Raw genomic sequence first — 23,676 nt, 5'->3', positions numbered from 1 at the left:
CATCTTTCCCCTCTCACCCTAAACCTACGCCTTCTAATTCTGGACACCCCCCACCTCATGGAAAAGACTTTGTCTATTTATCCTATCCATGCCCCTCATGATTTTATAAACCTCTAAGGTCACCCCTCAGCCTCCGACACTCTAGGGAAAACAGCCCCAGCCTGTTCAGCCTCTCCCTGTAGCTCAAATCCTCCAACCCTGGCAACATCCTTGTAAATCTTTTCTGAACTCTTTTAAAGTTTCACAACATCTTTCTGATAGGAAGGAGACCAGAATTGCACATGATATTCCAACAGTGGCCTAACCAATGTCCTGTACAGCTGCAACATGACCTCCCAACTCCTGTACCCAATACTCTGACCAATAAAGGAAAGCATACCAAACGCCTTCTTCACTATCCTATCTACCTGCCACTCCACTTTCAAGGAGCTATGAACCTGCACTCCAAGGTCTCTTTGTTCAGCAACACTCCCTAGGACCTTACCATTAAGTGTATAAGTCCTGCTAAGATTTGCTTTCCCAAAATGCAGCACCTCACATTTAGCTAAATTAAACTCCATCAGTCACTTCTCAGCCCATTGGCCGACCTGATCAAGATCCTGTTGTAATCTGAAGTAACCTTCTTCGCTGTCCACTACACCTCCAATTTTGGTGTCATCTGCAAACTTACTAACTATAACTTTTATGCTCACATCCAAATCATTTATATAAATGACAAAAAGTAGTGGACCCAGCACTGATCCTTGTGGCACTCCACTGTTCACAGGCCTCCAGTCTGAAAAACAACCCTCCACCACCATCCTCTGTCTTCTACCTTTGATCCAGTTGTGTGTCCAAATGGCGAGTTCTCCCTGTATTCCATGAGATCGTACCTTGCTCACCAGTCTCCCATAGGGAACCTTGTTGAATGCCTTACTGAAGTCCATATAGTGGATTAGTGATGCTGGAAAAGCTAAGCAGTTCAGGCAGCATCCGAGGAGCAGTAAAATCAACGTTTCAGGCAAAAGCCCTTCATCAGGAATACAGGCAGAATGCCTGAAGGGTGGAGAGATAAATGAGAGGAGGGTGGGGGGTGGGGAGAAAGTAACATAGAGTACAATAGGTGAATGGGGTGGGGATGGAGGTGATAGGTCAGGGATGAGGGTGGAGTGGATAGGTGGAAAAGAAGATAGGCAGGTAGGACAAGTCATGGGGACAGTGCTGAGCTGGAAGTTTGGAACTAGGGTGAGGTGGGGGAAAGGGAAATGAGGAAACTGTTGAAGTCCACATTGATGCCCTGGGGTTGAAGTGTTCCAAGGCGGAAGATGAGGCGTTCTTCCTCCAGGTGTCGGGGTGGTGAGGGAGGCCCAGGACCTCCATGTCCTTGGCAGAGTGGGAGGGGGAGTTGAAATGTTGGACCACAGGGCGGTGTGGTTGATTGGTGTGGGTGTCCCCGAGATGTTCCCTAAAGCGCTCTGCTAGGAGGCGTCCAGTCTCCCCAATGTAGAGGAGACCGCATTGGGAGCAACGGATACAATAAATTATATTGGTGAATGTGCAGGTAAAACTTTGATGGATGTGGAAGGCTCCTTTAGGGCCTTGGATGGAGGTGAGGGAGGAGGTGTGGGCGCAGGTTTTGCAATTCCTGCGGTGGCAGGGGAAGGTGCCAGGACGGGAGGGTGGGTTGTGGACCTGACCAGGTAGTCATAGAGGGAACGGTCTTTGCGGAAGGTGGAAAGGGGTGGAGAGGGAAATATATCCCTGGTGGTGGGGTCCGTTTGGAGGTGGCGGAAATGTCAGCTGATGATTTGGTTTATGCGAAGGTTGGTAGGGTGGAAGGTGAGCACCAGGGGCGTTCTGTCCTTGTTACGGTTGGAGGGATGGGGTCTGAGGGATGTGGACGAGATGCATTGGAGGACATCTTTAACCATGTGGGAAGGGAAATTGAAGTCTCTAAAGGAGGCGGCCATCTGGTGTGTTCTTGGTGGAACTGGTTCTCCTGGGAGCATATACGGTGGAGGCGGAGGAATTGGGAATACGGGATGGCATTTTTGCAGGAGATAGGGTGGGAAGAGGTGTAATCCAGGTAGCTGTGGGAGTTGGTGGGTTTGTAAAAAATGTCGGTGTCAAGTCGGTCGTCATTAATGGAGGTGGAGAGGTCCAGGAAGGGGAGGGAGGTGTCAGAGATGGTCCAGGTAAATTTAAGGGCAGGGTGGAATGTGTTGGTGAAGTTGATGAATTGCTCAACCTCCTGGCAGGAGCACGAGGTGGCACCAATGCAGTCATCAATGTAGCGGAGGAAGAGGTGGGGAGTGGTGCCGATGTAATGATGGAAGGTGGACTGTTCTACGTAACCAACAAAGAGACAGGCATAGCTGGGGTCCATGGCTACCCTTTTGGTCTGGAGGAAGTGGGAGGATTTAAATTGTTAAGGGTGAGGACCAGTTTGGCCAAACGAATGAGTGTGTTGGTGGAAGGGTACTGTTGGGGACGTCGGGAGAGGAAGAAATGGAGGACTTGGAGGCCCTGGTCATGGCGAATGGAGGTGTAGAGGGTGTGGATATCCATGGTGAAGATGAGGCATTGGGGGCCGGGGAAACGGAAGTTTTGGAGGAGGTCGAGGGCGTGGGTGGTGTCTCAAACGTATGTAGGGAGTTCCTGGACTGGGGGGGATAGGTCAGTATCGAGGTAGGTAGAAATGAGTTCAGTGGGGCAGGAGCATGCTGAGACAATGGGTCGGCCAAGGTGGTCAGGCTTGTGGATCTTGGGAAGGAGGTAGAACCAGGCAGTGCGGGGTAGCCGGACTATGAGGTTGGAAGCTGTGGGTGGGAGATCTCCTGAGGTGATGAGGTTCTGTATGGCCTGGGAGATGATGGTTTGGTGATGGGGGTGTGGGGTCATGGTCGAGGGAGTGGTAGGAAGTGGTGTCCACGAGTTGGTGTCTGGCTTCAGTGGTGTAGAGGTCAGCGCGCCAGACTACCACTGCGCCCCCTTTATCTGCTGGCTTGATAGTGAGGTCAGGATTGGAGGGCTGCGCGTTGTGAGGGTGAGAGGATGGAGTGGGGGAGGGGGGAGACAGGTTGAGGCGGTTAATGTCCCAGTGGCAGTTGGAGATGAAGAGGTCGAGGGTGAGTAATAGGCCAGCACGGGGTGTCCAGGTGGATGCAGTGTGTTGGAGGTGGGTGAAGGGGTCCTCGGAAGGTGGGCGGGAGTCCTGATTGTGAAAGTAAGCTCGGAGGTGGAGGCGGCGGAAGATGTGTTCAATGTCACGGTGTGTATTAAATTCATTGATGCATGGGCGGAGGGGGATGAAGGTGAGTCCTTTGCTGTGGACTGATTGTTCGTCCTCAGTGAGGGGGAGGTCTGGAGGGATGGTGAAAACTCGGCAGGGCTGGGAGCTGAGATCTGGTGTGGGTGTGGAGCTGGGAGTGGGGGCAGAGCCAGTAACTGGAGTGGGTGTGGTGGTGGAGGGGAATGGGGGTGGAGTCATGAGCAGGGGTGGTGTTCCCCTCAGGGTTCTGGGGGAGCGGGGATGGTGACAGTGAGATCTGGGGGGGGGGGGGGCATGTCAGCAGAATGCAGGTGAGTGGCGTTGGTGGGGGCGGAAGTGGTGGCAAACACGGCAGTGGGGGGGGGGGGGGGGCGGAAGTCACTGGCAAACACGGCGGGGGGGGGGCAGAAGTCACTGAGTGTGTGACATCAGCGACGATGTGAGGGGTGGAAGTGATGTTACGTGTGGTGCATGAGGAATTGTGAGGTGCGGAAGTGGCTGTGGAAGTGGCCATGATGGGGGCGGAAGTGACATCATCAATCAGCACGGGGATGGTGGCCGCACCAACCGCATGGCTAATGGCATCCGAGCAGTTCCAGAAGTCGGGGGAATCTACTGGAATGTTTGAGGAGCGCTGGTTATGGAGGTGGGTAGATAAAAGTTTGTTGTACTTACAGTTTTTGATGTTTGAGATGGAGTTGAAATACTGTTTGTTGAGAGCATGAATTCTCCTGAGGATGTAGTACAGAAGGGGTCCTTTGCAGTTCTAAGAGTGTGTGGCCCTGAAGTTCATATAGATCACAACTACCGCTCTGACCTCATCAGTCCTCTTTGTTACTTTTTTAAAAAACTCAATCAAGTTTGTGAGATATTTCCCATGCATAAAGCCATGTTGACTATTCCTAATCAGTCCTTGCCTTTCCAAATACATGTACATCCTGTCCTTCAGGATTCCCTCCAACAACTTGCCCACCACCGACATCAAGCTCACTGGTCTGTGTTTCCCTGGCTTGTCCTTACCACTTTTCTTAAACAGTGCCATCACGTTAGCCAACCTCCAGTCTTCCGGCACCTCACCTGTGACTATCGATGATATAAATATCTCAGTAAGAGACCCAGCAATCACTTCCCTAGCTTCCCACAGAGTTCTAGAGTACACCTGATCAGGTCCTGGGGATTTATCCACTTTTACACGTTTCATGACATCCAGCTCTTCCCCCTCTGTAATATGGACATTTTGTAAGATGTCACCATCTATTTCCCTACATTCTATATCTTCCATGTCCTTTTCCACAGTAAACACTGATGCAAAATACTCATTTAGTATCTGCCCCATCTCCTGTGGCTCCATATAAAGGCCGCATTGCTGATCTTCGAGGGGCTCTATTCTCTCCCTATTCTTAATGTATTTGCAAAAACCCTTTGGATTCTTCTTAACTCTATTTACTAAAGCTATCTCATGTCCCCCTTTTGCCCTCCTGATTTCCTTCTTAAATATACTCGTACTGCCTTTATACGCTTCGTAGGATTCACTTGATCTCTTCTGTCTATTCCTGACATATGCTTCCTTCTTTTCCTTAACCAAACCCTCAATTTTTTTAGTCATCCAGCATACCTTATACCTACCAGCCTTTCCTTTCATCCCAACAGGAATATACTTTCTCTGGATTCTCGTTATCTCATTTCTGAAAGCTTTCAATTTTCCAGCCGTCCCTTTACCTGCGAACATCTACCTCCAATCAGCTTTTGAAAGTTCTTGCCTAATACCGTCAAAATTGGCCTTCCTCCAATTTAGAACCTCAACTTTTAGATCTGGTCGATCCTTTTCCATCACTGTTTTAAAACTAATAGAATTATGGTCGATGGCCCCAAAGTGCTCCCCCACTGACACCTCAGTTACCTGCCCCATGCCTTATTCCCAAAGAGTAGGTCAAAGTTTGCACCTTCTCTAGTAGATACATAAACATACTGAATCAGAAAAATTTCTTGTACACACTTAACAAATTCCCCTCCATCTAAACCCTTAACACTATGGCAGTCCAGTCTATGCTTGGAAAGTTAAAACCCCCTACCATAACCACACTATTATTTATTTCAAATTGCATTTGTTCTTCAAATAAGTTTTGAATCTCATATTTCTTCATTTGCATAAATGTGCTTTCTATCCCTTAAAGTAACAAAAAAAATTTGCTTCCATTCTGTTTCCTCACAGTCTGTTACAAAGCATTTGCAAAGTTCCAAAGTAAGCTTATACTGTGATCATCTATAAAGATCTATCAATATGCAATTTGTCTGAGAACTGAAGGTTCATACATATGTATTTATTGTAAGAGATGCTGCTTAATGAGTAACAGCTGGATCTGGCATAGATCTTTATTTTTAAAAATCAACCAGTTCAGATACATTCAGATACAGTTCAGATTCTGGAACAGGTGAGATTTGTACCTGGGCCTCCTGGCTCAGAAATTGGGACACTATCACTGAACCATATCACCCTGTGGAACTTGCCTTAGACATTTTCTGAGCACAGATGAGTTACCTGACTTTGATTTCTTCTAACCTGTTCATATAAGTAATTAAATGCCTCTTGAGTAGGTATAACATGAACTTGGGCCTCCTGGTTCAAAGGTAAGGACACTACCACTGCACCACAACAGCCTGTATAGCCTGCCTTAGATAGTTTCTAATCTGTCTGTTCAGAAACATTACAACATACTTTGGAGCAGGTGGGGCATGAACCCAAGTTCAGAGATGGGGACACTATCGCTGCACCGTAAGGATTATCCAAACTTATACAGACAACTCTTTCTTTCAAATTGATAGCCAAATTCAGTACCCATGAGGATGGCCTCAACCGGGACCTTGGGTTCATGTCACACTACAGGTGACCCAACTACACTGTACGCTCTCACATTCACACACAAGCACATGTACACACTCTCTTAAAATACTCTCACTCACGCAGACCTTCTCTCATACACATGCTCTCTCAGGAGCACACACACACACTCTCACACGTAAACACTCATACACTCTATCCCTCTTGTGCATGCAGACACACAAGTCTATGGTGTGAATTTGTATTTGCAGATACAATCTATTTTGTTCATAAAGCAAACAATCTGTAGGCAGTCAATTTTTTTATAATTCACGTGACATTTTATAAATTCCAACTTTGCAAACAGAATCAGTCTGATTCAAGATTGAAATACATACAGACTCTAACCTCACACCTTTAATACATTGTCTGAGGGCGGAGATGTCGCTTTTTAAAAAATATAAAACCTTAAATTATCTCAGGAATGTGGCTTGAAAGAAGTTCCGGGATTTACATTTTAATGAATCAAAACCTACAACCAATTCTAAAAGATGAATGACCTTAGAGCAATCTAGGTTTGATCAATATATCGCATCAGCGTATGACATTATGATCTTTTGCTACAAATCCTGTGTCCTCTGATCCTACTCCACTAGTTACCTGACAAAGGAGCGATGCTCTGAAAGATTGTACTTCCAAATAAATCTGTTGGACTATAACCTGGTGTCGTGTGATTTTTAACTTTGTCCACCCCAGTCAAACATAAGTACCTCCACATCATTTCAAATTGATGATACGTCAGATAATGCTTAGAACTGGACTTGAGGTTCCTGGCATATATGATTCTGTTACTCACAGTTTGACAGGACATTAGAGCATCTTTCTGATTGTTTATATTCACAACTTACTTGATTAAGTATTCAAACTGTTCCTTGTGATCTGAACAGCCAAAGTCAGTGGTCCACGCATGTCCGATAGTAAACTTATGGAATTTAAGCATATCCATAACTCCAACCTGCACTACTGCACAGCCAAAGAGGTCAGGTCGCTGGTTGACACAAGCCGCTGAAAAAGAGAGTGAGATTGAGAAACATAAGCAAGTCGGTAGGATTAGTTTAGTTTTGGATTATGGTCGGCATGGACTGATTGGACCGATGGGTCTGCTTCCACATTGTATGATTCTATAAGAATGGTCAAAATTAAGTTAAAGTGGTTTGGAGAAAGTGAGGATTGCAGATGCTAGAGATTAGAGTTAAAAAGCGTGGTGCTAGGAAAGCACAGCCAGTCAGACAGCATCCGAGGAGCAGGAAAATCGACGTTTCCAGCATAAGGTCTGACGACAACATTCCTGATGAAGAGCTTATACTCGAAACGTTGGCTTTCCTGCTCCTTGGATGCTGCCTGACTGGCTATACTTTTCCAGCACCACGGTTTTTAACTCTAATCCTGATATATCCACATAAACATGCAGAAAAGCTTTAATGAACTTGTTATATGTAATTAGTTATGCAGTAATCATCTAAAGTATGTTTAAAGATAACTCTTCATTGCATCCAAAACAACACTGAAAATCGAATATCCTTCTTTGCACAGTTTAGTTTCTGATTATTCATTTCTTTAACAAGATGTCATTTTTCAGAAATTGTATCATTTGAGTCATTTTATAGCAGATATTTCTAGTTTGACATGCCCACAGGATCCCAATTGAGCCAATGAAATGCATCACAAATTTATCAATATTTCCCTTTTGATAAGGAAGTAGGTATAAGGTGGAGCTTAATTACATCCTCCTCCTTCCTTAGAATCAATCTAGATGCAATATCAGCTTTTATTTGGAAATAATAATCTTGAATAACATTTTTGAGGTAGCAATACTAGTTCTGTTAAAATGAACCCATATTTATAATGCAAACTATCAGCAGGCAACATTTTAAAGTCAGATATAACAAACCCTCATTATTAATTTTAAGGAAGAAAATGATTTTCTGTGTTAGATGTAGACATCATAAATTTATCTATCCATTTTTTGGAATCTCGTTGGTTCAGCTTTCATTGAAAACTGAACAAACATTGCTCATAGTCATTCTTATGCAATAATTTCCACCCCTAGCTATTGTATCACTTCATATTTCCCAGTCAGGTGCATGCTAATAGGATTTAACAAATTACAACTTACCTGTTACAACCAGCACCAGCATCAGCATGTTGTACTGTACAGCTTATTCTATATAAATCATTTAAAATACTTCCCTTATCAACTGAAATTTCTAGCGTACAAGAATATTTTAATAAAAATATACACTATGAAATATTAGATTAGATTAGATTACATTACAGTGTGGAAACAGGCCCTTCGGCCCAACAAGTCCACACTGACCCGCCGAAGCGTAACCCACCCATACCCCTACATTTACCCCTTACCTAACACTATGGGCAATTTAGCATGGCCAATTCACCTAACCTGCACATCTTTGGACTGTGGGAGGAAACCGGAGCACCTGGAGGAAACCCACGCAGACACGGGGAGAACGTGCAAACTCCACACAGTCAGTCGCCTGAGGCGGGAATTGAACCCGGGTCTCTGGCGCTGTGAGACAGCAGTGCTAACCACTGTGCCACCGTGCCGCCCACATTTATTTTATCTACTTGTCCCTTTTGTCTTTTAATTCATTAAAACTTTCAATTAAAAGCCACAATCACTTTCAAAACTAATGCTGAACATGTTTTGCCAAGACTTATGATTCAGTTATGAGTGTGTTGCTGGAAAAGCACAGCAGGCCACCTACAAATGGGCCGCACCACCAGGGATATATTTCCCTCCCCACCCCTATCCGCTTTCCGCAAAGATCATTCCCTCCGCAACTACCAGGGCAGGTCCACGCCCACTAACCTGTGCCCATACCTCCCCCTTATCTCCGTCCAAGGCCCCAAAGGAGCCTTCCACACTCATGAAAGTTTCACGTGCACTTCCACATGTCATTTATTGTATCCATTGCTCCCAATGCGGTCTCCTCTACACTGGGGAGACTGGATGCCTTCTCGCAGAGCGCTTTAGAGAACATCTCTGGAACATCGCACAAATCAACCCCACTGTGCCCCTGGTTGAACATTTCAACTCCCACTCCCATTCTACCGAGGACTTGCAGGTCCTGGGCCTCCTCCATTGCCACTCCCTCACCAACTGACACCGGAAGGAAAAACGTCTTATCTTCTATTCGGGACCCTTCAACTCCAGGGCATCAATATAGACTTCACCAGTTTCATCATTTCCCCTCCCCTCGCCTTATCCAAGTTCCAACCTTCCAGGTCAGCAGTGTCCTCATGACCTATCCCACCTATCTGCTCCACCCTCCTCTCCGACCCATCACCTTTACCCCCACCTCCATCCACCAACTGCACTCTCAGCTACCTTCTCCCCAGCCCCAACCCCCTCCCATTTATCTCTCCACCCCTAAGGCTCCACCATCATTGCTGATGGAGGGCTCCGGCCTGAAATGTCGACTCTCCTGCTCCTCGGATTCTGCCTGACCTGCTGTGCTTTTCCAGCAACACACTGTCAACTCTGATCTCCAGCATCTGCAGACCTCATTGTATCCTTATGATTCAGTTAGCGCATTCTGAACTGTGCAGTCAGTAGGGGAGTAGGGATAACCCTAGTAACTATAGGCCAGTGAGTCTCACTTCTGTTGTGGGCAAAGTCTTAGATAGAATTGTAAGGGATAGGATTTATGCACATCTGGATAAGAATGATGTGATCAAGGATAGTCAGCATGGTTTTGTGAAGGGCAGGTTGTGCCTCACAAACCTTATTGAATTCTTTGAGAGGGTGACTAAGGAGGTAGATGAGGGGAAAGCGGTAGATGTGGTATATATGGATTTTAGTAAGGCGTTTGATAAGGTCCCCCATGGTAGGCTACTGCAGAAAATACAGAGATATGGCATTGAGGGGGAGTTGGAGGTTTGGATTAGGAATTGGCTCTCTGGAAGAAGACAGAGGGTAGTAGTTGATGGCAAAGGTTCATCTTGGAGTGCCGTCACTAGCGGTGTTCCGCAAGGATCTGTTTTGGGACCATTGCTGTTTGTCATTTTTATAAATGACCTGGAGGAAGGGTTAGAAGGTTGGGTGAGCAAGTTTGCGGATGATACGAAAGTCGGAGGAGTTGTAGACAGTGAGGAAGGATATGGCAGGTTACAGCGGGATATAGAGAAGCTGCAGAGCTGGGCAGAAAGGTGGCAAATGGAGTTCAATGTAGCTAAGTGTGAAGTGATTCACTTTGGTAAGAGTAATAAAAAGATGGATTACTGGGCTAATGGTAGACTACTTGGTAGTGTGGAAGAGCAGAGGGATCTTGGTGTCCATGTACACAGATCTCTGAAAGTTGCCACCCAGGTAAATAGTGCAGTGAAGAAGGCATATGGCGTACTGGCTTTTATTGGTAGAGGAATTGAGTTCCGGAGTCCTGAGATCATGCTGCAGTTGTATAAGACTCTGGTGCGGCCGCATCTGGAATATTGTGTGCAGTTTTGGTCGCCATACTATAGGAAGGATGTGGAGGCACTGGAACGGGTGCAGAGGAAGTTTACCAGGATGTTGCCTGGTATGGTAGGAAGATCCTATGAGGAAAGGCTGAGGCACTTGGGGTTGTTTTCATTGGAGAAAAGAAGGTTTAGGGGTGATTTGATAGAGGTGTACAAGATGATTAGGGGGTTAGATAGGGTTGACAGTGAGAACCTTTTTCCACGTATGGAGTCAGCTATTACAAGGGGGCATAGCTTTAAATTAAGGGGGGGTAGATATAGGACTGATGTTAGGGGTAGGTTCTTCACTCAGCGAGTCGTAAGTTCATGGAATGCCCTGCCAGTAGCAGTAGTGGACTCTCCCTCTTTATGGGTATTTAAGCAGGCATTGGATAGGTATATGGAGGATAGTGGGTTAGTGTAGGTTAGGTGGGCTTTGATCGGCGCAACATCGAGGGCCGAAGGGCCTGTACTGCGCTGTATTCTTCTATGTTCTATGTTCTATATATATATATATATACATCCAGCTTCCGAGAAAACATTAAATTTGGTTATCACTGTAAGACAGTAATGAATGATAAATGACAGATGATGAACAATGAAAAGCAAATTTGTAGCATGAAAGACTTAATTTGTCATTAGTACATTTTAAACACTAACTGTTTTCCTTTCCAGATCACATTGATAACTCTCATTCTTTGGTTGCAATTTTTTGCCCACCTCAAGGTGCCCATATGTAATAGCAGTTATTGGCCTTTTTCTCAATTGTAGATGAGAAAGATAGCCTTGCAGGGGCAACAGGGATAGGTAACAAATGTGGCCTTTCCAATACTGCCTATATTTGTGAATACATTTAAAAAGTAGCATTTCTGATACCATAAAATAAATGATTTAGCAAAATAACATCACTACGGTATCTGACTAAAGTATGATATAGCTCTTTGGTGGTATGCATATTGTTTGCACTTGTGACAAAACTCAAAATCAGTTATTAAAGTTACAATTTGTGTGAATTCTTTGTAAAATAAAAGCTGGCTTTAATATTGCAGAATGGCAGAGCTCTGCCTCTCCGCACAAAGTGTTTGTGAGTATTAAATAGGCTTCTGTTAATTCAACCTGCTATGGTTTTTCTTTTTCCAATCACTCTTTGTATTGTTAGAAAGTATAATCATCAAGAGCACCTTACCATGGGAATCCCCCTCAATGTATTATATAACAATTAGTGATGGGTTGTATAAGACCACAAGAAATAGAAATAGGAGTGGCCATTTGGTCCCTAGAGTCCACTCTGCCATTCAATAAGATCATGGCCAATCCGGCATTCCTTGTATCCATGTTCCTGCCTTTTCCTCATAACCTTTGATTCCCTGACTGAGCAAGGATCTTTCTATCTCAGCCTTAAATATACTCAAGCACTCTCTGGCATGAAATTCCAAAGACTTACATCCCTCTGAAAGAAGAAATTTCTGCTCACCTCAATCTTAAATTTGCTACCCTTAATTTGGACTCTGCACTTTGATTCAAGACTCTCCTATGATGAGAAGCATCATCTCAGCATTTGCCCTATCAAGCCCCTTAGAAATGCTATACATTTCAATGAGATCACCTCTCATTCTGCTAAACTCTAACGAGTCACAACCTGTTTAATCTTTGCTTATAAGACAATACCTTCATACTGGGGTGCAATCTAGTGAATCTTCTCTGAAATGTGTTCAATGAAATAATATATTTCCTTAAATAAAGGGACCAAAACTGCTCACAGTTCTCCAGATTTAGTCTCACCAGCACCTTGTACAGTAAGACTTCCCTATTTTTATTCTCCAATTCTGTTGAGATAAGGACCAATATTTCATTAGCTTTGTGATTATCTGATGCACCTCTGTGCTAGCTTTGTGTTTCACGCACAAGTATCCCCAAGCCCCTTTGTGTTCCACCTTTCTGTAGTTTTTCTCCATTTAAATAATACTGTTCTTTTATTATCCCTTCCAAAATGAACAACTTCACATTTTACCACATGGTACTCCATTTGCCAACTTTTTAAACCTATCAATATCTCTCTGTAAACTGTTTGTATCCCTGTCACAATCAGCCTTTCTACCTATTTGTGTATCGTCTGCAAGTACATTTGTTTCCTTCCTCAAAATCACTAATATATATTATAAACGGTAGCAGTCCTAGACAGATGTCTGTGGAACCCCACTCATCAGGTGTCACTAACCTGAAAAGGAATGCTCATTGTACACTCACTGTTTCTGCTCAATAGCCAATTCTCTATTTATGCCAGTACACTACCCCCAATAGCTTGTGCTCTTATGTTGTGACTTAAACTTTTTGAGATACCCTGTTAAGCATGTTCTAGAAGTCCACATGTATTGCCTCTATGGGTTCATCTCTATCCACTCTGGCTGAGACTTCCTCAAAAAACTCTAATAAATTAGTTAGACATGATTTCCTTTTTGTGAAGCTACGCTGACTGTGCTTGAATAGATTATTATTTTCCAAATGTTCTGCTATTATTTCCTTAATAATTCATAGAATCCCAACAGTGAAGATACAGGCCATTCAGCCTTTTGAGTCTGCACTGACCCATCAAAGAGCACCCCAGATGGAAAGTAACATGAGAATCCACTGTGATAAAATAATGGAGTAATACTTAAAAATAAAACTTGCTATAAAATCATATAAATTGTAGCTTTCTTTTAAAGTTTTTTTTGCGCTTCATTCCTCATGAATGCATGACAAATAAGCTTTGATTTATGTCTTTTTTTAGCAATTTGTATGTTCTGTACTGCCAAGCAATTAATAGCAAAATGAAGTAACAGCATTACTGTATATGGGTTGAAGACAAAAACAGAAAACCACTGGAAATATTCAGCAAGTCAGACAGCATCACAAGTCAATGTTTTACAGCTGAACCCTTTCTCAGAAGAGAGGTTTGGATAAAACTTATTTTTATGTCCTGTAATTGCACAACGTGATTCAACTAATTGGAAGAAAAAATGTCTCAATTCAATTTTATAGATACCTTGATGAATTTGAATTTGAGTAATAAAGCATTCCCAAAAAAGGTTACGAGGAGCTGACAAATAATAAACCATACTCACTACTGCTCTTTCACCCTTCCTCCTCAAGCTATACCTTGAAGTCCCTGTGGTTTGTATTAGAACAGTAACATTTATCATTCTTTATTTGCCAAATACATGTTTTGAATCAACATATAAAAAGTCACACCAACATACCCACTAATAGACCACCATTAGAGCCTCCATTAATGGTCAGTTTCTTTGAACTAGTGTAGCCCTTTTCGATGAGAACTTCAGCAGCTTGTTGAAAGTCATCAAAACAATTTTGCTTGTTTTCCAGCATACCTCCTACAAAGAGGGCACAGATTGATTTTAGTTAAAATGCTATAATCATTTGATCAGTTTCAAATGGTCAAGTCAACACTATTTCAGTAATTAATTAAATGACAAATGTTATCCATTTACAATTTATCCTGCTACTCTACATCAGAATTGACAAGAACTGAAGTATACAACATAATGAAACACTTTGACATCTTCCTTCCCTAAAGTGACAAAGTGCACCTAACAAGAGACATGAATAGGCAGAGAATAGAGGGATATGGATGATGCATAGGGAATGGGATTAAAGTAGCACCATGATCGAAGGTGGGCTGAAGGGCCTGTTCCTATGCTGTACCGTTCTATGGTCTATCCCAAAGATAATAGATACGCAAGGTGCTAATGGAAGGAATAAGCTCGTAATAGTCTCTATCAAGAGGGACAAAGTCTTTGACAAACTAATGGAACTAAAAGCAGACAAGTCATCAAAACCTGATGGGTTTTAAAGGAAGTGACTACAGAGGTAGTGGAGGCATTGGTTGAAATATTCCATTGAAACATAGAAGAGCAGGAGTAGGCCATTTGACCCCTTGAGCCTGCTCCGCCACTCATTATGATCATGGCTGATCAGCGAGCTCAATCTTGTCCTCCCCATACTAGAACTCACTGGATTCAAGGGAATTCCAATGATTTGAAAACTGCTAATGTGTCACCCCTGTTCAAGAAGGGAGGGAAACAGAAAGCAGGAAAATAAAATTCCAGAATTCACTGGATTCCAGAGGATTGGAAAACTAACGCGACGTCCTCTTCCAGAAATGAGAAAGCAGGAAAATGTAGGTCAATAAGCATATTATCTGATACTGGAGAAAGTGTTAAGAGTTCATTATGAAGGAAGAAATAGTGGATATTTAGAAAAGATCAACACAATCAAACAGGGTCAACATGATTTCCAGAAGGCATGTGATAAGGAGCCACACAAAAGGTTATTGCATACAATAGGAGTATTGAGGATTGCTCATTATGCAGAAGACAGAACATCAGGACTAATGGATGTTTTTTAGGTTGTAAAGACAAGGATCCCATGAGGAGCAGTCCTAGGCCCTCAATTATTTCCATCTACAATCACGACTTAGATGAGGGACAATGTGTAACGTATCCTAATTTGCTGATAACACAAATGGGTGAGAAGGCATGTTGTGATGAGGACATAAGAAATCTTCAAGGGTGTGTATAGCAGATGGAGTCTAATGTTGGAAAATGTGAGGTCATCCAATTTGAAAGGACGAATCAAACATAATAATTATTTAAATGGAGAGAGGTTCCAAATGTGAAGTGCAGAGGTGCCTGGGTACTATTTTGCATGAAACACAAAACAATAGCATGCATGTAATTAAGTAGTAATTAATGCAATAATTAAGAAGGCAAATGGAATTTTGACCTTTTTTGCTAGGGTATTGGAGTTTAAATGTTGGGAAGTCTTGCTGTAGCTGTGCAGTGTGTTGTGAGTTTCGGTCCCTGTTTTGAAGATAGAATGTAGTGGAATTAGAGGCAGTTAAAAAGAGATTCAGCAGGCTGATTTCTGGGGTAAAAGGGTTGACTTACTAAGAATGACAAAACAGACCAGACCCTTACTCATAAGAGTTTCGAAGAAAAAGTTTAGAAGAGGGTTGATTTTATTGAAACACAAGATTCTGAGGGGACTTGACAGGGTAGCTGTTGAGAAGATGTCTCCACCAATGGGAGAATCTTAAATTAGGGAACATAATTACAAAATAAGGATGTTCATTTAAAACTGAGATGCAAAGGAATGTTTTCCCTCAGAGGATAGCAAATGCCTGGAATTCTGTAACCTAGAGAATTGTGGAAACTAGTTCACTGAAAGTACTTAAAAAGGTGGTAGCCATATTTGTGTTGAGGGCCAGGAGGCATTCACATAAAAGAAGAGTTAATGCCCTGGTAGATCAATCATTACCTTAATAAATGGTGGGGCAGGCTTGAGGGTTTGAATGGCTTACTCTAGCTCCTATTTCTTACCTTCTTTAGAATCTAGTAAAAAATAATCCCATTTACCCAGCCTATCATCATAAGAGAAGTTACTAATTCCAGGTCCATCTCAATAAACTTATTTTTCAACCTTATTCTTCCCCCAAGTTAAGCAGTTCAATATTGGACACAACTTTCCAACAAATGATTTGCATAAATTTAGCACTAACTTTTCTATTCATTTGTTATTTTAGAAAACCTAGATTGCCATATTTTATGTTCAGTCTTATCAACATCCCCATGTTTTAATTTCTTTTAAAAATCTAAGCCTTTTAACATTTAGAGTGCTTCTGCTGAGCTCCATTAGTTTGGCAGTTGGAATTAGGTGGTGTTAAGATTGTGGCTATTGTTATAGCCACATGCAACTGACATAAACTCATACAATGCAGGTATAGATGGAACCATATACCAGATGAATATATTTGCTTAACAAATTCCAACCTTCATTCAGTAATCAAGGAAATACAGCATCCATAAGGAAAAACAGGGTAGAAGAACAAATGCAAATGCTGTGTAAATCTGAGCACTGACATTGCATGCCCAATAACTGCACTGATTATTTAGTTTATTTACTATCTAATCGGAGATGAGTTTATTAAAGTGTGGATTCCCAAGTAGCCACATGTGGCAAATAGCTATTGTATTAGGCAACACTGTTTCATATAACACCTCTATTTGGAACTAGGATCATGATGTGAAGGATATGCTGTTATTGGTCATAAATTTAAGACCTTGCCCGTTTCAACCATGACATCCTATCACGGTTAGGCTTAAAATAATATTTTAAATTAACTAATTTATATACTGTGTAAGTCTCAAAAGAACATGGATATTGGGGTCCAAGAGGTGATGTTGCTGTGTAACTAGACAGCCTTACAGCTGAACCACTGAGTCTGTGAACATCATGTTTTGGGGAAAACCTACAGCTCAAAATCTACATCCTCCCAACCAGCCTCTTCTATCACTCAGATTGAGAAGCATACCTCTCCTCAGAGAACGGATCAGACTCCATCCATGTTCTCAGCAACAGCTGTAGCCTCCTTAGCAGCAAAAGTGACTCGCTCTGGGGTACTCCACATATAACCAAAAACTGGTAAGGAAGATGAGCTGAGCCATTTGGAATGAGGCCCAAATGTGACAGATTCCAGTCTGTACAGCTGGTTTCAGTTATACACATGTTCAACTAAGTCAAAAGAATGAACTTGATCCCTGTGTCTCCGTAACACCACATAGTTTGACTGTTTTAATAAGATAGATCTTTTCTTCTTTAAAACAAAATTAAGACTTAGCTATGGCAAATGGAGTAACGTATCACAAGTGAATTCACAGTATTTTCATCTATTAATATTAGACTTCTATTGTTCTTCAATAAAATTATATTGCATTATGGTCTATTCTATGCTCACAAGTCTGAGTTTCTGCAGCCTCTCCTCATACCTTATATAGCTGACAATAGGGATCAGTTTCTCACTTCTTTACTGACTGCATCCAGAAACTGAATAACTCAGTGTCCAAAATTGGACAAAGCATTCAAGCTGTGATCTGAACAAAGCTTTGAACAATTTGGATACAACCTCCTTTGTCATTTCCATTGTTTTGATTATGTTGGCTTTGTCGATTTCTGTTTTGCATTGGTTAGAAATGTTGAACTTCAAGTCAACTACGCAGATAGTTCCCATTTAGCTTCATATTCAGCCATTTCAACTGGAACATATGTATTCTTCCATTTCTATATACACTGTATGAAGTTGCCTAAATATAAATGCCAAACTTTCCTCTTATTGTGATATATTTCATTCGGTCTCTGTTCCTCCCACAAGTCCAGCACTTTACATTTCTCTGCATTAAATCTTATCCAATATTTATCTGTCTACTCCATAATTTAACATTGCTTCTCTGTGCTTACTATCCAAACTCTTCACAATAATCATACTTTTAATTTGTGTGTAAATATTGACATTAAATTAGAAGTAGGCTACTTCAAGCCTGCTCCTCCATTCAACACAATCATGCCTTATCTGATTTAGCTTTCACTCCAGGTTTCTGTCTATCCAGGTATCCTTTCTCCCTTTGTTTATCAAGGATCTACATTTATCTTAAAAAAATTCTGTCCCCATCCACCTTTTGAGGAACAGAGGTCCAAAGACTCAATCCTATGAGGAAAGAAATCTCCATCTCCATTTTAAATGGGTGTCACCTTATTTTTAAACTTTGACCCTATTTCAAGAGAAAATATCCTCTCCAAATCCACAATGTTTTGTCCCCTCAGGATCTTGTTTCAATCAAATCACTCTATAGCACTTGGGGTGAAAGGGATCAAAGGATATAGGGGAACAACAGGAACAGGCTTTGGAATTGGGTGATCAGCCATGATCATAACTAATAGCAGAGCAGGCTTGAAGGCCAAATTGCCTACATCTACACCTAATTTCTATGTCACCTCTTACACTTCTAAAATCTAAAACCCAACCTTTCACATGGGACAACCTGCTTATTGCAGGTAATTCCCCAGTAAACCTTGTCTGAACTACTTCCAATGCATTTTTATCCTTCTTAAAATGGGAAGTCCAACATTATATTTCAGGTATTGTTTCATCAATGCCATGTATAATTGAAGCATAACCTCCCTTTTCTGCATTCAGTTCTTCTCATAATAAATAATAATATTCTATTTACGTTGCTAATTACTTGCTACACACTAACATTTTATGACTCAGACACTTGGTCATCCTTTACCCTCTGCATCTCAGAACTCAGCAATCTCTGACCATTGCAATAATATGCTTATTTATTCCTCTTGCCAAGGTGGAAAATTTCACATTTTCCCATAATATACTTCATTTGCTAAATCTGTGCTCACTCACCTATTCAATTTATATCTTTTCATAGTCACAACTTATTTTCCTACCTGTCTTTGTGTCATCAACAAATTTAGCAGCCATACCTTCAGTTGCTTTGTCTGAATCATTTATATAAATAGAAAGAATTGAGAGCCCATCACTGAACCCTTTGGCACACCATTTGTTATGTCTTGCCAACCAGAAAATTACTCATTTATGCTTGCTCTTTGTAGTAACAAGGGTACAAATCCAACTCTTCACATACAGGCAGTGCCAGGGTTATGAATGGGTTCCATTCTTGAATATATTCTTAAGTCAACTTGTACGCAAGTCAGAACACAATACAGCACAATATAAAACAGTGAGTACCAGAAAACATTCTCATGTTAGATCTAAAAACATCAGATCTCACTTATGAGTAAGAGCACTCCTGAGTTGGATGTTCATATATCAGAGACACCCCTGTACATATACTGAGAAAAGCAATTGCCCCAATAATGATCCCTGACTGAGGATTATCACTGCTAATCAATGCTTAGGATGACAAACACTATTCTGTTTCTGAGTTAACATTGCTGTTTGACTGACCCTTCCTTACCTGGCCTGAAACATTAACGGATTTCTTGCCACACCTGCTGAGATGCTGCCAGACCTGCTGAGCTTTTCGAAAAAGATGTTTGCGTTTCTGATTTCCAGCATCTGCAGTTTCTTTATTTTTTATTATTATGTTTTTGTTCTTTTTACTCAAGTTATGCAGTTGTTGGAGAACTTACAGCTGAACATTCAATATTTTATCACCTTTTAAAGTTTCTGTTCCATTAGTGCGTAGAAAGCATTTTGCCAATTGTCTATTTTTTCAAATTTTTCAAAATGTTTTCTAATGGGCAATATCAATAAAATTACTCATGTTGTTACAACTTCAATTCTAGTGTGTCTTATCATAAAATACAAGCTAAATGTTTTACTTTAAAAACACGCAAGATTAGAGTAATTATGCCACATTATAATGTTGAATAAAGCCCTAAAATGAAATGTTTCCAGTTTGAATTGCATTTACTGAAAAGTATGTCAGCTATAAATGTATATCTTTATATGGTGTTAAAGGGATTAAACACTACTTCCAATTTGACTTTTGATGGTATATTTTATCATTCCAGAAAACTGAAATATGATGTCTCCTATCCAGTTACTAGTTTTAATTAATGTTTTGCTCATTTACTTTATTCTATTGGAGCTGTGTTTAATTATAAAGGGACAGTGCTCAGTAGCAATAATTACTACTTTATTTTGTCAGCAGTAACCTGGCAGTAAGCATACGTCAACATTACTGCCTACAGGATAAGCTAGTATTTGTATCTTAAATACAGTATCATGCTTCATGTACCCAAAATAACAGCACAAATGACTCACAGCATTAAAAAGAACCATCTCAAACTGAAAGACCATTAGAGTTTAACAGAATAGAGAATTTTAAAATCAAGTTACTAATCCATACCTGTCCCAATTCAACTTGCATGCATCTCCATAATATTCTCCATCTCTCTACCGACCTCAATCCATTTGCTGCTGAAATCTATATTAATGCCTTTTTAACCTCTGGATTTAACTATTCTAATGGATCCAGTATTAACTTTCCATGTTTCACCCTCAGCCCTATATTTTAATCAAAGTAGTGCTGACTATCTTTCATCAATTGCACCCGATAATCCTGGTTGCTCAATGATTCAAATTTAGCAATTTTACTTTCATAGCTTCTTCTCTTCTCTGCAACCTACTTCAGTCCTACAAAACAATCCTTCAAACTTCCAGTTTCTCTAACTCTGTTCCCCTCAACAAACCCCATCACTCATCCCAATATTGTCAGTTGTGAATAAACAGCCACACTTTGCCTCAGTCAGAAGGTTATGGATTCAAGTCTCTCTTTGAAGAGAGCTAAACACCAATTCTAAAAAATAATTATGAAGCACAGATAATGGCCCTTCCTCCCAATTAGTCCATGCTGACCAGCTTTCTTAAACTGAACTAGTCCCATTCATCTGCATTTGGCCCTTATCCCTCTAAACCTTTCCTATCCATGCACCTGTCCAAATGTCTCTTAAATGTTGTAATTATACTTGCCACTACCACTTCCTTTGACGGTTCATTCTATATATGCACCACCTGTGTGTGAAGAAGTTGCACCTCAGGACCCTTTTAAATCTTTCCCCTTAAACATATGCCCTCTAGTTTTAGACTCTGCTATCCTGTGGAAAAGACCTAGGTTACTCACTTTATCTATATCCTTGATGATTTTATAAACCTCTGTAAGGTTACCCCTCAGCCTCCTAATGATCAAGGAATAAATGTCCCAAGCCTATCCAATTTCCCTTTATAATTCAAACCTCAGTAGTCTCAGTAACATCCTTGTAAATCTTTTTTGCACCACCCTTACCAGTTTAATAACATCTTTCCTATAAATGGATGACCAGAATTATACACAATACTCCAAATGTGGCCTTACCAATGTCTTCTATATCCATAACATGACATCCCAACTCCTGTACTCAAGGCTCTAACTGATGAAGCCAAGCATGCTAAATACCTTCTTCACTACCCTGTCTACCTGTGATGCCACTTTCAAGGAACTATGTACCTGCCCCCCTAGATTTCTCTGTTTGATAACACTCCCAGGGCCCTACCATTAACTAAGCAAGTCCTCCACTGGTTTTTCTTACTGAACTGCAATACCCCGCATTTTTCTAAATTAAACTCCATTTGCCATCCCTCGGCTCATGGGCTAGTTGATCAAGATCCCTTTGTACTCATAGATAATAGTGTTCGCTGTCTACTATGCCACCAATTTTGGTGTCATCCGCTAACTTACTGACCATGCCTCTCATAGTCTCGTCCAATTCATTTATATAAATGATGAATAACAGTGGACTCAGCATCGATCCTTGCGGCACACTATAGGTCACAGACCTCGAGTTGGAACAACTGCTCTCTGTCACCAGCCTCTGACCCCTACCATCAAGACAATTTTCTATCCAATTGACTAGCTCTCTCTGGATCCCGTGTGATCTATCCCTACTAACCAGTCTACCACACAGATCCTTGTAAAAGGCCTTGCTAAATTCCATGTAGACAAAACCTACCACTCTTCATCTATCTTCCATCTACTTCTTGAAAACAACTCAGTCAAGTTTGACAGACATTATTTCCCACATAAAGCAGCACGATGACTATCCCTAATTAGTTTTTGCATTTCCAAATGCATGTAGATCTTGTCTCTCAGAATCTCATCCAATAATTTACCCACCACTGATATCAAACTCACAGGTCTATAGTTCACTGGCTTTTCCTTATAGTCTTTCATAAAAAATAGCACAACATTAGCCACTCTCCAGTCTTCTGGCAGCTCACCCATGGCTATCAATGATACAAATATCTCTGCTTGAGACCCCATAATTTCTTTCCTAGCTTCCTGGGTTACACTTGATCAAGTTCTGGGGATTTCTCTACCTTTATGCATTATAAGACATACTGCAGATCCTCTTTTGTAACGTGGACTCTTTTCAAGACATTATTATTTATTTCAGAGTTCCCTAGCTTCCGTGTCTTTCTCCACAGTAAATACTGACATGAAATATTTGTTAAGGATCCCACCCTCTCCTGAGGTTCCATATGTTGATGGCCTTGTTGATCTTTAAGGAGCCCTATTCTCTCCCTAGTCACTCTTCTGCGCTTAATACACCTGTAGAATCTCTTCGAATTTTCTTTAATTTTATCTGCCCAAGCTCTCTTATGCCCTTTTTTTGCCCTCCTGATTTCCTCTTAAGTGTACTCCTTCATCCCCTACACTCTTCAAGGGATTCACTTGATTTCAGCTATCCGTAACTGACATATATACCTCCTCCTTTTTCTTGACCAGAGCCTCAATATCCCTGGTAATCTAGTGTTTCTTGCTCCTTTTGCACTTTATATTAGCAGGAACATTCTCTCCCTGAACTTTTATTATATCGTTTTTGAAAACCTCCCACCTGCCTGATGTCCCTTCACCTGTGAACAGCCTCCCCAATCAACTTTTGAAAGTTCTTGTGTAATACCAAAATCAGCCTTGCCCTAGTTCAGAACTTTAACTTTCCATAGTACTTAAAAAAAATAAGATCATGGTCACTGGTCCCAAAGTGCTCCCCGACTAATATCTTGTCCTGCCTCATTTCCCAAGTGGTCAAATTTAGCCTGTCTCTAGTTGTGCCATCTACATATTGATTGAGAAAGTTTTCTTGAACACATTTAACAAATTCCTCCATATCTAAGCACTTAGGACAATGGCAGTCTCAGTCTATGTTTGGAAAGTTAAAATTTCCCTATTATTACAACTTTATTATTCTTACTGCTAGCTGCGATTTGGCAGCTGGTAATCAAATAGCTAATGGAGTTGTGGAATAAGATACTCAGCTTTGAACGTAAACAGAAGCAATTTTTATAGAAGAGGGGACTGAATTACATGGAGTAAGTATGAATGGAAAACAAGAGGTCTGAATGAACAATACTTCTAAACTAAATTATTTGATCATCCAGTTCTGCATAAGATAATCAATGACAGCCAAATGTTCTGTTGATAACAAGTCATGTTCATGAAAGTTGTACTATTTTTACTCCTATGAACAGGAGTAGGCCATTCATCCATTCAAACGTGTTCCTCTATTCAATGATATCATGCCTGATCTGTGGCCTAAGTCCATGTACCTGCCTTTGGCCCATACCCCTTAAAACCTTTGCTTAACATAAATTCATCTATCTCAGAATTAAAATCAACCATTAGCATCTACTGCCATTTGTGGAAGAGTGTTCCAAAATCTACAACCCTGTCTGTGTAGA

At 41.3% G+C, this 23,676-nt stretch overlaps 1 protein-coding gene across 4 annotated transcripts in view; it reads right to left on the bottom strand.

Moving 5' to 3' along the window:
- Positions 1-23,676, bottom strand: part of LOC140458371 (prolyl endopeptidase-like) — a 173,843-nt gene that overhangs the window by 3,007 nt on the left and 147,160 nt on the right. For all 4 annotated transcript variants that reach the window (XM_072552818.1, XM_072552845.1, XM_072552838.1 and 1 more), the window contains 2 exons: positions 13,826-13,957; positions 6,977-7,133 (listed from right to left, as the gene is read on the bottom strand). In XM_072552818.1, the coding sequence (XP_072408919.1) occupies positions 6,977-7,133; positions 13,826-13,957 (289 nt within the window). The remainder of the gene's footprint in view (positions 1-6,976; positions 7,134-13,825; positions 13,958-23,676) is intronic.

The sequence above is a fragment of the Chiloscyllium punctatum genome, chromosome 3 (assembly GCF_047496795.1).
Source record: "Chiloscyllium punctatum isolate Juve2018m chromosome 3, sChiPun1.3, whole genome shotgun sequence".
Classification (NCBI taxonomy): Eukaryota; Metazoa; Chordata; class Chondrichthyes; order Orectolobiformes; family Hemiscylliidae; genus Chiloscyllium; species Chiloscyllium punctatum.
The sequence above is the reverse complement of the archived record's forward strand: the minus strand, read 5'-3'. Positions and strand labels throughout refer to the sequence as shown.